The sequence below is a fragment of the Aptenodytes forsteri genome, unplaced genomic scaffold, assembly GCF_000699145.1.
Source record: "Aptenodytes forsteri isolate BGI_AS27 unplaced genomic scaffold, ASM69914v1 Scaffold17, whole genome shotgun sequence".
NCBI classification, from domain to species: Eukaryota; Metazoa; Chordata; class Aves; order Sphenisciformes; family Spheniscidae; genus Aptenodytes; species Aptenodytes forsteri.
The window spans coordinates 1,885,211-1,900,184 of NW_008795027.1; the positions used below are offsets into that span (position 1 = coordinate 1,885,211).

The window sequence follows — 14,974 nt, forward strand, 5'->3', positions numbered from 1 at the left end:
TTTGTGTCAGTCATCTTTGGAGCAAGTATACGGAAAAAAATGAAACTACAAAGGGAGTTTCATTCTGGAAAAGAAATGGCAACGTTAGGTCACGATGGCACCCAACTTTGCTGGTGCCACTGCTATTGAGGACGTTAGTATCATTTTTTCCCGACCAGCTTAATAATCTGAAGAAGAGCTTATTTATATGTAAACAAAAGGTTCTCTACGGAATCAGCATAAGATGTATCCTGAATGCTGTTTAAATAATTAGGTATGTCACAAAAAACATGCACTCACCTGAAATTCCTCCAACATGCTAGTAAGGCTTTTGTCACTCAAAATGCATAATGCCCAAGAAGAATTGACTTAAAATGCTGGTAATTAATTTACAGTGACAGCCTTTTGTGTAGGTAATTGTTTTGATTTACATGCCTAGTTTTACCCAGCCCTTTCCCCATGTTTGCTGCAGCATTCAAACTCCTTTGAAACAAGAAGCAGCAAGCCAAGAATTCATGTTTAAAGTTTTTATTCCTAGGTTCATTAAAAACAAACAAGATTTGCGTTTTTTTAAGGTCTAGGACTATCTCCTTGGGAAGTGCCCATGCACAGGGTGCCATACAAGACAGAGAGCTGAATGTATTCATCCTCTTAAATAGGCAGTCAGCTGTGGTATTGGCTTCATTCTGTATGCAAGCAAAGAATGTGCATAGCTGCACCTTAACATTTTGAGCCTGTATCTCTGAGCCTAGTTATGATGTACTTTATTTAAACAAGCTCGGGGACTTGGTGCCCAAGTTATTCAGCTGTTGCTGTGCATAAGAACAGATTAGATGGCAGTGGCCTCTCTGGCTACAGAAAAACGTACTTTCCCCTTATACCAGCAATGATAGGAAGCTAAACATTCACTTTATATGGAACAATGATAAAATGGCCTGTCTTTCCTTGGACTTTAAAGGAATCATTTGGACAAAATCAGGTGCAGTTTGCCAAAAACGTTTGAATTTGCTCTTGCATGAAAAATTGTGAGTTGCAGAGCCTGCTGACTGTCATACTTGTGATCTCTTGTTTAAAACAAGGCGCACTAAAGCTGCTGTTGGGATTCATTGGCATTTTAATAGTATGAATAGTACGGGAATGTTTCAGTGGCTCCTTTCTTGCAGCCTCAGCTGTCTGCTGTGTCAGGTGCCTTGATGCCTGCTTTTGAGCACAAGCAGGTGCTTGTGGGCAGAAGACAGTGACTGAAACTGCAATTAACTGTATGCACAAACCATGGACCCAGGAAAAATGGATTTGAAAACCCCAAGTTCTTTGACTTTCTTATCAGCTTTTTGTTATATAAAACTGTTGCAACTTCTTGGTTCTTGTCAGAGCGCATGGTGGGAGGCTGTTTCTCTTATAGTTTCACCACTGCCTGCTCCTGGCCAATGCAAGATGTCCTTCCTTTTGCTTCCTGATGAACCTCAGTTTTACCCTCTCAGTGCCAGGAGGGTTACTGACCCTCTCAGGTTAGTAACTCCATTCCTTGTCTCAGATTCTGTACAGGGCTTCATGTCCCAGGTTGGTTTTGGTATTCAAATATCTACTCCAAATTATATTATTAATTTTATGGCATGAGTGGAGTCAGATTATTCCTGTTTTACAAATAGAGAACTGAAGCACAAGAGAAACAGTGACTTTTCAAGACTACATAGGAAGCCTATGGCACAGCTGAAAGGTCTCACCTCAGTTGACCTAAGCCAGCATGTTTCAGAAATGTTCATTCTTCTTCCCACGCCCAGACCATTTCCTACGATCTTCTGTTCCTGTATTCTCCCCTTTTCCTCTGAAGTTACACAGCCAGTGCCAGTGCATCTCTCTTGGTATCAAACACTGCTAGAGCCAATAAGCATTTCAACTAACTTATCGAAGTTTGGAAGATCCATAAAATGTTTGACTCCTGACAGGCTTTTGCAGTCAAACTACGAAAAGAGAATTCACTAAGCAAGTGGTTTGCTGTGTTTAAGGAAGCAATCACAAAAAAATGCTAAGTCCTGGAGTTGTTTCACATTTGCGGAGGAAGTGAGGAAGAGGGAATCCCACGGAGCTGAGCAAAGCATCCTGGAGATGCTGTGTAACACTGATGACACTGACAAGAAATTAGTATATTGTCCCTTAACTGCCAAACATCAGCAAAACTCATGCAGTGTCTCTTACTTACTAAAATCTTACAAGATTTCTATTTATAGGCAGATGGTATAATGAAGATTTCAGTGGTGAGGAAAGCATGTACTGCTCTCAGGTTCTTATAGACAGGCTTGGGGACATCTCATTTAAAGCAAGCCTTTCCTGTCGGTACAATCAATCTCATCTCTTCTTAGCAGGCAAGAGGGCTCCCACAAATGACCTTATAGATTAGGCACTTTCTGTTTACATTCAATTTCCCACTCCCTGCTATTTGTAGAGAATGATTATCAAGGCATTAAATTAAAAGTTTTGCCCAGTGGGAAACTATTGGATATTTTGTCATTTCCTTACAGCCTCTCCTGTTCTGGTGGAGAGGCAGAGAGGTAGGGGAAACAATCACTAGAAAGGTCAGGAATATTTACTTAACTATATTGAAACACTGCCGAGACCCTTTGTCCAGTTCAGGAGGCTTGCTGGGTGGAATTTTTGTTCATGATGTGGTAGGGAAGCACTGAGGCTTGAAATTAAAAGTCTCCATTTACCTGCAGGTTAGAAAGCTGGGGATGCTGTTGGCATCCACTGGCCTTTGCCTAAAGGCTGTGCCAGAATCTAAGTGACATCTCACGCTGTCAGCAGGTTGAAAAGGAGTTAATAATGATCTCCCCAAGAGCCTTCTTTTGGCCTTTCTTCCAGAGAGGATTACAGCAAAGCCACCTTCCCTCTCAGTGTGCTGGGACAGTGGAAGGACTTTGTCTCTTCAGTATTGGTATAGCTTCAGTTTAATCAAAGTCTTGCATCATATTAGCTGTAAATATTGATAATACCTGTGTTCTGCACAGATACAACTTTCTTGTTTGCCCAAGAAGTTTTGCTCCAAAGCACTTCCTCCTCCTTATCAGCAGCAAAATTACAGAACTGGATTTCTCAGGGAGCAATACTTGTCTTCCATTTCATGCCTTAACAGTAAGTAGATAAACTCCAAAGCCTTTCATTTAGACAGAGAGTGAGAGACCTGTCAAACCATCCCCAGGAAGTGAGAAGGCTACTGCAATCCCCCATCTCTAATACAGAGATGGAAATAATTATGAGCCTTCCTGGGTTTCTGCAGCGCAGAATGTTTATGTAGTGCTTTCAGCGTGTCTGTGTCTGTGCTAAGCAGGGTTTTTGTTGTTGCTGCTGTTACACAGTTTTTATCTCAGCCCCAATTATTTCTAGATTGTCTTATTCAAGGAGGCAAGGTGGAGTCTGACAGCTCTTGGTCCTCTTGAAAGGATGCTGGCTTCTGCAGCTGGGCTCGTCAGCCAGCCAGCCACAATTCTGCTTGGAGGATCCGGATTCCCGAAGCAATGAGGAGACAAAGCTGACAGTAAAACAAGCCTTACGTGTAAATTGCTACAGCTTAAGTAGCTGTCTTGAGGGAATACAGATTAAGAAGGAACCACTTTTTAATTTGGCCTGAATTTATACGCAGGCTTAAGTAAGATTTTTTTATGGGATGTTTTGTCACAGCTGTAGTCTAGATGAGGCTCAGACAGATCCCTGCTCATTCTCTGTCACTGCATCAGCTGCTTCCAGCCACTTTTCCTGACCTCTGGCAGTTTCTCTCCAGTCCTGCTGCATCTCTTGTCGCTTTCTCTTTTCTAGTTCGAATACTGAGTTTCCTTCATTGCCTGAAACTCTCTGCACACGACTTGTCTACTGTAGAGTAGTATAAGGTTTTAGAAAGTCTTTTTAATAGGACAATGAGAGATTCAAGAGCCAAATTAGGGCCTAATGGAAGTCAGTGAGAAAGTTATTTGTGCTCAGTGCAGTGGGAACAGGATCTTACCTTAGATAAAGTGCTAGTAATATGCATGCCCCACTCTAAGAAGTGGTTCTCTTGCAGTCGTGGATTGTAGTGGATTACCACACTAAGCAACAGGACATATTTAACTTATGTTAGTAGAAACACCACTGAAATCTGATGGCACTGATAAGCATGAACAAGCCTCCAATGTGTCTGAAGCCAGAAGTCATAGGAATTGACATGGATGGGGTGCCAGCTTGAAGCTTACACCTCTCATCTGTTGACCAATGAATCCCAAGGAGGAAAATAATTTTTTTCTGCTTCACTTCCAGATTGATAAAAGGTTCTTACTGCCTAACCTTTCAGAAACTCTTTCTTCTAAGAAAATCTCTGGCATTCCACATGACTAAAAATAGGCATCTCATTTAGAGTAACGGTTTGCCTGCTGAGAGTTTTTATTACGCTTTATTGTGCTCCTTCACTAGATAGAGTTGTGCTTTGTGAAGGGCCTGGCTTGCGTATGGGAGAACACAGCAGATTGAAATTGCAGAATATTTAATGTAGTACTTACAGTCCCTGTTTTGCGATAGACATTTTGCCTGGCTGAGGACTGGTAGCACAGAGACAAACAAGAGAAGCTGACAGATTGGTGAATGCTGGGTGGGATCATTTGTCAGGAGACGCGATGAATCACTGTGGTGCAGCATTTCATTTTCAGAAAGATCATTTTCTGAAAAACTCAAACTGAAGGCAGAAGAAACAGCTGGGGGTGTTTTGTGAGTTTTCATTTAAATCAAATATACAATTACAATAAAGGCATATTGAAAAGTTCCTGCTATTCTAAAAATATTTTGAGGAAGAAACAAAATTGAGGTTAGCAGGCAACAGAATTACCTGGAGGAGCATTTGCCAGCTATGCTCCACAAATAGGTATTGAGTTTTACTTACCCTTCTCTGGTCAAAGCCAGTAGGAATCATATGTCTAGAACTTCAAGCAGTGCTTCAATTAGGGGAAAAATATCCATCTTATAACCTTGTACACAGGTTATTCAAGCGGAGGTCAATGTGCTTTTAATAGGACTGCACGTAGACACTGAACTCCTCGCAGCCTGAATGAGAGAAATGATCTTTAATATCATCTGTGCTCTTAGAAGTCCAAGGCTACTTCTGCGTCAAGACTGATTAATTCATGCAATTTTCAAGTTTAATTTTAACACATTAAAAATAAAGGCTGTTTGTAACTGGCTAGAAACAGGAGAGACACAGACGGTGGGGGACTTCATGCTGGTACCTCAGCTGCAGACACAAGTGACAGGAGGCCAAAGGCCAATGCCTGCTTCCCCTTTCTCCTGGTGTCAAAGGGCACAGACTCAGTTGTGCTGTACGAGGTTATTTCTAGGTGATGATGAAGACCTTTTTGACCCTAGTTTAAGCAAACATGAAAGCATGAATGCTTTAAGGAATAGCTCTGTGAAAAAGAGGTTTTAAATCAACTGCTCTTCAGAGAATAGCACTCTGGTGCATTTACAGCACATCTTCTTGGTTAGAAGATCAGTTGGAAACTGTAGTAAAGGAGAACTATGTAAAATCCTACATTGACAATCAATCAAATAAATATAAAGCTCTCTGTGTGTGTGTATATATGTATAAAACTGTGTGAGATTTCCAGATACCTTCCCACGTCAGTGGACATGAAATAAAAAAGTAAAGAAATCTGGAGATACTGTTTCACAGCATGTATATGCCTCTTTCAAAGTTGCAACCTGCATAGAGGTGATAGAGATAAGGAAATGAGACACACATGTGGTGTGGGATTATAAAAAGCTTATGTCCTCTTCCAAGGAAGATTCAAACAGGCACTTTCTTTTTAAAACAACAAATAATAATGGGTCATACAATGTGCACATGACTTGATGTTGAGGGACTTGATGTTTTTTAAAATAGCAGTGAGAGAACTGGTCACACAGTGCCTGTTTTCTTGAGTAATGCTCTGCTGTTTACTCAGTTTCTGAAATATGGAAATCCGTTGCCAGTTGTGTTCCTAGTATGAAGGTCTTGCACTCTTTGTGCAGGGAAAAGTGGTTAATTTTATGAGGAAGAGAGGACTTGCTTTCATTTTGCCTCAGCAAGTTGCTTGCTAGTGCGTCTTCTCCAGGTAAAAGGAAGAGCAGCAATGCTTGGTGAGGCAATCTCTTGAGACCATGTTAAAGCACACGTGGGCTAACAAAATGTTGTTCCTGATCTTGAAGTACTTTATAAATATTGATCGTAAGTTATTAAATTATTAGGTTGTTGTTGTTATTATCATTATTAATCTCAAACAGGACTGCATAGTGAAGATTGCATTAACAAGGGCAGCCTGTGAGCCCTGGTAAAAGGGATTATCATGCTGAGCCACTGCATTGGTTTGCAAAGCAAAATTTGAGTGAGGAAATGCAAACTTTGCATTTTGCATCCTTTTGGTAGCATGGCATTTGCCCTTCAGATAAGCATCACTGTTTCATTTGACCTTATCTCCCTTGTTCCAGATTAGTGGTGATATGAACTGTAGGCTGATGCATAGCTCTCTCACTTTACAGGGCAGATTTTCTCAGGTGTGATAAATTAATATTCCAAATGGACCTTTCTCTTTCGTCTTCAAGGCAACAGATCTACTAGCTAGATTTCTGTCCCCACCTGCCCTCATTTATGCTGTTCCTCTCTACCTCTGTCCCTTTCTGAATAAGAATTAGTTTTTCAACAATTAATTTACCTCACTACCTCTGTAGGGCACTAGATAAATTTCAAAGCCTCTCTCAGACTAGCAACACAATCGTGCACTTCCATTCTAATTGATGGCTCTGCTCGAGACTACAGCAGGCCCAGTTGAGACGCAGGGAGCTGAGGGTAAGTGAAGAGCTGAAACCCAGTTCAATCTAATTCTTAAATGAATGCTAGGAATCCCACACACATGTAAGTTTATCATTTATTGCCTGTAATCTTCTCAACTAGTTCCAAATTTAATGATCGCTTTCAGCTTTGGTTTTCTCTTCTCATTAACGTACCAGTGACTATGTATAATCTCTGTGTAAAGTCAAAAGCAGCTTACATGATAATTACAGTGTGAGTACAGCACCTACAGTTCAAGATAGTCATCCATGAGAAAGTGCTTGCATGACAGTTAAGGTGCTGAGATTAAGTTGTACATCTTTCTTGTACTGTCCCAAAGCTATTAGTGGCTCAGCTTGATGGTGGTAAACTTTTGGGAAGGAAACAATAGAACTGAAGAGACCAAGCACAACCCTTTGCACACACAGCAGAGATTTCTTGGACATGATGAACTTCTGAGGTCATAGTTTTTTGTGGAGTCATATTGTTGAGTAACTTTACATTTACCCCGTAGTAATTATGATGTAGTGGGTTGAAAATTCCTCTTTTACACTGTGGAAGATACTTTGCATCCAGTTTTTTTCCCAGGAGCAAATGAAAACAATTCTGACTGAACAAAGCAGAAGGAAACTCCAAATGTATGGTAGAAACAGAAGACCTTTGTTCCCTCTGTTAACTCAAAACTAGCATTGGTTACTTCATTTTAGACCCCTCTCAGCTGGAATGACTAGTGTCAGAGGGGCAATCGCTAGAGAATACACCATGTCTGTCTGTTGTCCAATATGGAAGAGAGTATGTATTAACTTAGACTGTCCCCATGAAGCAAGTTGTGAATTTAATTTTGGTTTTCTTTTTGACTGTTGTAGCAGAAAGATCTCAGAGTGGCACTGTGTTTTGCAGTCAGATTTATAGCAGATTGATGGAGAAGAAAATGGGACAGGTCTGCTCACCCTTCTTGCTATACCTCTGGTGTTGAACAGACCACTAACATTGACAAGCACCCAGGGGAGGGGGGAATGTACGGGCGTATTTGAGCAGCACTATTCAGTGCTTTTCATTTACAACAGAAAAATCAGGTTAAACCGTGAATATCCATTTATTATTTACTTCCTTTTTTGTGTTTGCTTGATTCTGTAGAAATGTGTATGTATGGTTAAAATGGGAGAGATGCACTTGTAATCCTTTTGGATACTACCTGGTGGTGACCAGTGGATCCAACAATAGCCTGCTTTACCAGCAGAGACTCTCAATAAGAAACTACCATCTTCAATTGCAAAAGTCTCTAAAGCAGAACTTTGTACTTTCATTAAATCAACAAAAATGCATTTATTTAAGAGCAGCTCCATTTAGTAACTAAATTCTTAAATCCTCTCTGTCCTGAATTTTGGATAGCTCATTCCCTGATGCTTCAATATAACTATGTCCATCCTGCTGTAAGAAGTGGGATACCCTGGCAGATATAATGAACACAATTCAGATGTTAATGCCGCTGTTGGTCTCCCAGGAAGCGTATGGAAGATGCTGAGGGGTACTTGGTCACAATTAAAGATATTAAGCTAAAAGGAAATGCTGTGGGTAGATGAATGTTTTCATATATAGGCCTCATTTGCAAAAAATGAGTGATTAAACACAATCCAGTCTCTCTATAGTACTTTGGTGGTTAAGTGAGAAGGGAAAAGATGTTCTGGAAGTCTGTGATGGAAAACATGAACATTAACTCAGAACAGGAACTCCTCATGTTCTTTACAAAATGCAGATACCTGTAATAGATACCAGCTCTACTGGCGAAAGGCTTTAGGAAATGTTGGTTAACTTTTTATTCATTTCAGTATAGGACTGTTGTCCAACATCTCCCTGCTCCGTGCACTTTCATTCTGAAATGTGGTACTCAGAAAATTTTGAGTTTTGTGTCTTTTGTTGTTGGTTTTAGATTGACAAGTATGCTCAGCGGGATCTGAAGAAAGGGCTTCATTTGTATGGGACAGATGGAAATATTGGCCTAACTAATGCATGGAGCATCATTCAAACAGATGTAAGTCTGAGCTGCTTTTTTTTTCTTCCTCTCTACCCTCTGGGTTCTGTTACAGCATGTTGTGGGTGTGAACCTAATTAAACCTCCAGATCCCAAGCCAATCTCTTCCTCCCACCTAGTCAGCACATTAGCAACCAAATTCTCTGCTTTTTGTAACAAATGGTATTTTTTATTTATTTCTCCTTTGACCAGGATAGCTTATTTCTTTTAAAAATTTATATTGTGTTGATGCCTAGATATCATATAGTTCTGTGCTGTGCAGAGAGTGAAGGAGATGGTCAGACAGGAAACAAGCAGTACCTTCTCTTTAAAGTCAAAGGGACAGCTTATGTTGGAATGAAGAGTAATAGCGTTAATAACAAAGAACCACTTCCAACCCCTTTTCATTTTTGTCCTGTCTCCTTTCGTTGCTATTGTTGGTTTCCACTAGTGTAGTCAAAATGGAAACTGGCCATGGTATTTACAACCTCCTCCTGCAGTCAGTACATTTTTCCCAGCAGAATTCAATCATTCTCCATCACAGATGGGCTGGGAATGCTTTTTGCTGTGTTGCCACCGCTGTTGCATCCTTCTGACACTCTGACAGCACTCTGCCAGTGTTTGTCTCATAAAGACTAGTGAACACTATAGCTGGCTCCCTCCTTTTGTCCTTGTCTGGCTTGCTGAGGAAACACCATCACTAACAGTTCAGGTTTATTAGCTCTGTCCTTCTCTTTTCATATTCAGTTCAATCAGTTCTCTTGGGGGTGATCTTTCTGATTTGATTTTCTCTGCTTCTTGAATCAGGAAACTTTTATTCTGCTTTAGGAAGAAACACTTGTACTGCCTCGGCTTCACTCAAAAAATCTTGTATAGCTTTCTCAATTTCTCCTTCAGAGGTGCTAGCATGGTACAGACAGGCAGGGCTTTAGTCTTGCCGCTGATGTCTTAAATCGGCCAAAGATGATAACCTCTCCCAATGCTTCCAAGGTTACATGAACTATTTGAGATGATGAATGGGCTACCTACCACATTCTGATACGATAAACCTGCTCATTTAGCTTTTACTTCCTCTGTTGCCATTTAGGCTGAAATCCCGAACATCTTTCAGTCTGGTAGTGTCAAGATTCACATGTAACTCTTCTGTACAATATAAGATAACAGGAGCGGCAGGCTACTAAGGGAAAAGGTCTGAGAAATTAAAAATTTTGGGTCACTAGCAGAGCAAAAGAACTGGTTGGCCAAATTCCATGTGCATCTTTGGGGCTGCGGGAGCTGTCTGTATTGAGTGCAGTAGGTTGACAGCAACGGTACTGTGTGTGAAAGACAAACAGCTCAGGTCCAGCAAACAAGCTAATAAGCTTTCCAGTCCTGCACCCTAAAAACTGCATGTGGAAGGTACTTTCGGTTACCTTTAAAAGGCCTCAGCATCTTGCAATATTTTTAATATTTTTCTCTTCCAATACTATGATCAAATATGAGAAGGCATCAATTACTGACAAGAGAAATGCATTTTGTGGTGCTAGCCCAAGAGTAAGCCATGTGAAAAACAGATAAAATTTTTAATATCATTGCTTATATCAAACAATATTAGAAGTTTTACTCTTTTACACTAACTTAACTCTGCTTATTAAAAGTGTAGTAAAAATTACTAATAATATGTTTGCAGTAAATATTAATCTGGTTTCAGTGACACACCAAGAACTGTTAAAAGCATATAGCAAAGGTGGGGGAAAAAGCATTATTTGGAGGACTTATGGGATATAAACCCCATGCTTCTGCTCCCCTTTCTGTAAAATAAGTGTAACAATACATACTATGTCTAGTTCACCTAGTCACATTTTTTCAAGATGTTCACAAGTTGGATTGGATTCAGAAAAGATGTAAAAGAATAATGAGAATTTACATTATGGTGAGAAATTTTAAAAGCTTTATATAACCGGGAAAAGATGAAGTAGTGATGTGATTGCAGTCGTTAAAAAGAGAGCAGGAAGGGAAGAGGCTTTTGGAAGAAAAGGGCTCTATAATTGATCCAAGAGCTAAAAACTCAAGATACAGATATCTGATGGTAGGATGCCATTGTACAGCAGGATGGTGCAGTCTTTTTCTCTGAACTCGACAGGGTTTTTTGTCTAAAAGAAATGGTCTTGTTCAGTGACAAGCTTGGGTTTGAGGCAGGACACAATAGTCTGTGGTCTGTGTAGTGCTACAGATCATGCTCAATTGTCTTAATGATTCCTTTGGCCTTGAAGCTTATTACAGTTTAAAGAGTGTCTTATAAGTTTCAGATGAAACTAATGTTAGCTAGGTCTTAGGGGCCTAAAAGGTAATAGGAAAGTGCCATCTCGCAAGCCATGTACAGTCATGTTACATCACTCTCTTTTCTAACATGGCAACTATGAAATTACCATGCACTGTCTTGACAGTACCATAGTGTTAAAGTCTCCATGCTCCCCATGCTGGGCACTGAGGAGAAAAGCAAAGAGCTCCCACAGATCCATTTTTACTGCTCTGCATAATTGGTTTTCACATGTATCTTTCAAAACTATTTAGGAATAGACTATTGCAGTGGTGCAGCGAAGGCAATCCCAGCATGGTTAATTATGTAAAACACTTTGCATTTGAATAGCGCTATGTAAATGCCAAGTATTACTTTTTGTGTTCAGTAATAATCGTTATCCCTTACATCCCTAATCAGTAGAGTGTAATCACTGATAGGAGGATTAGGGCAATACAGGGGACTTTCTGAAAGGGAAGTCCCAGCCCAGGCTTGCTGTTTGCATTCTGGTTCCTAAGAGACAGCTCTCAAAAAAACCCCACATTAGAGCTAACCACGTTACCATATAGGACAATGTCTCAGCACTGACTTTTCTAATGGGGCCAGTAGACATCAGTCATCAGTTGAGCTATGGGCCATGTCTGTACATGGATGGAGAACAGCAGCCTCAGAAGAAAGCATGACAGGTAAAAAACATGACAGTAACAGAAATAATGAGTCCTTCTACCTTGTCCTCTCTGCATTCACACTCCTTTCTTTGCAAAAGTATTTTTCAGAGCTTGAGCAGAAGGATGGCACCGTGGTTAAAGTAGTAGGCTCAGACACGAGGGATCTAAGCTCTGGCATAGTTCTTAATTTCTCCTGCTATTAGCTTAGATAGAGACCATCCCCACCCTGAGTTCACTAAGTACGACTGTGTATGGCAACTTTTGCTTAAAGAAGGGGAAAAAAAGTGTTTCCAGAAACAGAACCACATTTAGATGGCATTTGATTTCTGTGGGCCTGGCCAATCACAAATCAGAGGGGAGTTTTGACTGAGAGTATGGATACCCAGTGCGCATACAGTGACTTGTGAGTGGTGATTACTGTATTTCTTCTTCAAGTGTGAAAGGCCTGAGCACCTTTTTTGGGGGGCTTTCTCCTCTGAAGCCTTTGTGCCTTAAGAAATGGTTTTCCTCTTTTTAACAGAAGCATACAATTCCTAAGTAACTAGGAACAAGGAAAAAGCAGGGTCCATCAGGCCCGTCTTTAAGGAGGAAGTTGCAGTTTTGGTCCATGACTGATCTGTTCAGATTACCGATAAAGGAGTTGGGTTGAGCTGCATACGTGCAACACATGTTAGAGGAAAAGCACTAGACTCATTCTGCAGTCGTATTAAGCCCCTAGGTCAGGGAGCTGTTTCAAATTAGAACATTTTATTGATTTCTTTTTAATATCTTCAGCTAACCATACTCACAGACTTTCTCAATAGAGTTTCAAACCTTAAAAGGATCAGAAACACAAGCAGGTGACTTTTGTGTGTTGTGACTGAAGACCACGAAAGCTTACAAACTGATTTTAAACATGACTAAAATTCTAATAGTTTAGGATGTAAGTTACCCTGAACTGCATTACACTCCTTATCAACCAGGACTGGTTAACGTTAAAGGTGGAGATCATAAGGAAATGAGAAATAGGCATTAATTTTTAAAATGTTGCTTTATCCCCAACATCTTTGTGATCAATATTTGAACACTTCTCCTTTTAACTAACCGGCAGTAATTTGAGAGGCATGCAGAAAATGCATTAGCTTCACTAAAGTGAGCAAATTCAGCTCACTTTTACTGCTGTGTAATGCCTTTCATGTCTATTTAGACCACTGTAACTGAGAACAAAATTTGACCCACCTCCCTCTACCCCAGTCACTGATTCTGTTAGATCAAACCATGCTTCAGGATTACTGCTGAAGTAATCCAAACCACCCATTAAACATGATTTTAGAGTAAAACTATCTTATTCACCACTTTTTACAGTGATGGAGGAAAAAGGCATATAAAAGGCACCCTACCTTGTCCCTAGCTCTTGTCACATTCACAAACCCAGAAAACCAGGAATGTCTGCAACAAGGATTGGGTGTCTGTTTATCTTCATGAACCCTATCCCAGCCTGGGTGATTTTGCAGGAATTTGGCAAAGAAAGTAAGGCCTACTTAGCCTTCAATACTGGGATTGCCTGTAAAGTACATACAAGAATCTAATTCCTTAACATTTCTATTTAAGATAGAAACTTCGTGTTTAACATTAATTACCAGCCCTAGATACCCCATGTTAACACAAAAATTAAGCTATTTGCAAGCAGCGTTGCGTTCCATAAATACAGCAGAGAGACCTCAGTGCTGTTCGGTGCTGCTTGGCTGGGAAAAGCACTCCTCAGCAGTATGACCTTTGACTGCATCACTGTGTTGAGCAGCCCCTGCGTGTCCTGAGCTCTTGGGAACTGACAAACCGCTTCAGAACCCCACGGGTAATCAACAGGGGAGTGATATAAGTCTCTAACAAAGGAAGGAAAAAATGTGTTTTGACATCTCAGGAGACAGAGCCTCCCACATGAAACATGTGAAGCAAACAGCAGCGTATTGTCAGTATTCCTGGAAAAGTTCAGCAGCAGGAGCTTAGATACTCAGAGGCATTTGACAACCTTTTGCTTCTTTCAGCAACTCTGCCTAACACTGTACGAGTGTCCCCAGAACTACTACCCAATTGTCACCTTATGCATTTGTTCGTGTGGGCAGGTACAATTGCATCTAATCATGCATGCTGCTTCACACCTGCAAGCCCTAGAATCAAGTGACCTGAGGTGTCCAAGTCAAGGTGTCTTAAAGTTACTGCTATTCAAGACAGTAGCTGACATTTTTAACAGATATTACCCCCTTTTAAAGTGTGTTCAGTCTGGGTACCCCAAAATAAGCACTGTTAGTTTGTATTTGTTTCTAAAAAACATGTGTATTGTTCCCTGTTGAAACTAGGAACAGAACTAATCAATTAGGCAACCTCATCTAATTTTATCACTTCACTACTGAAGGGAACAAGACAGGACTGTAAATATGACCAAAAAATGAATGTGGTTGTAGCAAGAATCAAGGCTGCAATTGCTTCATGACAGTCAGGCAGTTTTACTTTCTGGCATTGACAGAACATCAGCCTTTGTGGAAGAACATGAAGTCTGGTGTAACTGGCTACAACAAACTGCTGGTGACAGAAATTATCCTTTGTGTGACCTGAGCTTTCTCCATCCTCCAAGTGTAGGACTGTCTCCAACTATCCTTGCTCAGAAACCTTGTAAATTTTAAAAAAGAGAACATTGATCTCAAATCTAAGAGGACTCTAAAAAAATCTTATTTTGCTCTTTGTTCTCAATATTCCCCTTTCTTCTAATAGTCCCTCATCTCCCTCAACAATTTGGCTACTTATCATTCAGCTTCATGCACACAGGATAAATCAGTCACTTGTCACATGATCCCAAATCACTCCCCCGCTCTCTCTTCTCTACTTGAGCCTCCATAATGAAGTCTCTGAATGTACTGAGCTCTCAGCTTATTGTAGCTTTTTGGCTACTACCTGGACTCCTTTGCTGAATCTATACTAGTGACCCATTCAATCCCACTGCTGCCTGTTTCCCTGTTCTTGCCTCTTTGACCTACTGCCATGGGTCAGTGTCTCTGCTCCCTAGAGATACCATTCACTGGACTTGGTCTTCATTGAACACTGCTCGCTCACTTGCTCGTGCACTCTCTGGTCTCTGTGGAGTTAGTACTCTTCTGTGTTCGTCACCTCCTCTCCTTTAGGATTGTGCATAATCCACTGCTTAATACCATTGCTCATCTTTCATTTGTCTTCCAAAGACATGA

General features: G+C 40.6%; 1 protein-coding gene across 1 annotated transcript in view; it reads left to right on the forward strand.

The window, feature by feature from the left end:
• TSPAN4 (tetraspanin 4) overlaps positions 1-14,974 on the forward strand; it is a 228,009-nt gene that overhangs the window by 202,778 nt on the left and 10,257 nt on the right. Inside the window, exon 4 of the mRNA XM_009276020.1 lies at positions 8,730-8,831. Coding sequence (XP_009274295.1) covers positions 8,730-8,831 — 102 coding nt within the window. The remainder of the gene's footprint in view (positions 1-8,729; positions 8,832-14,974) is intronic.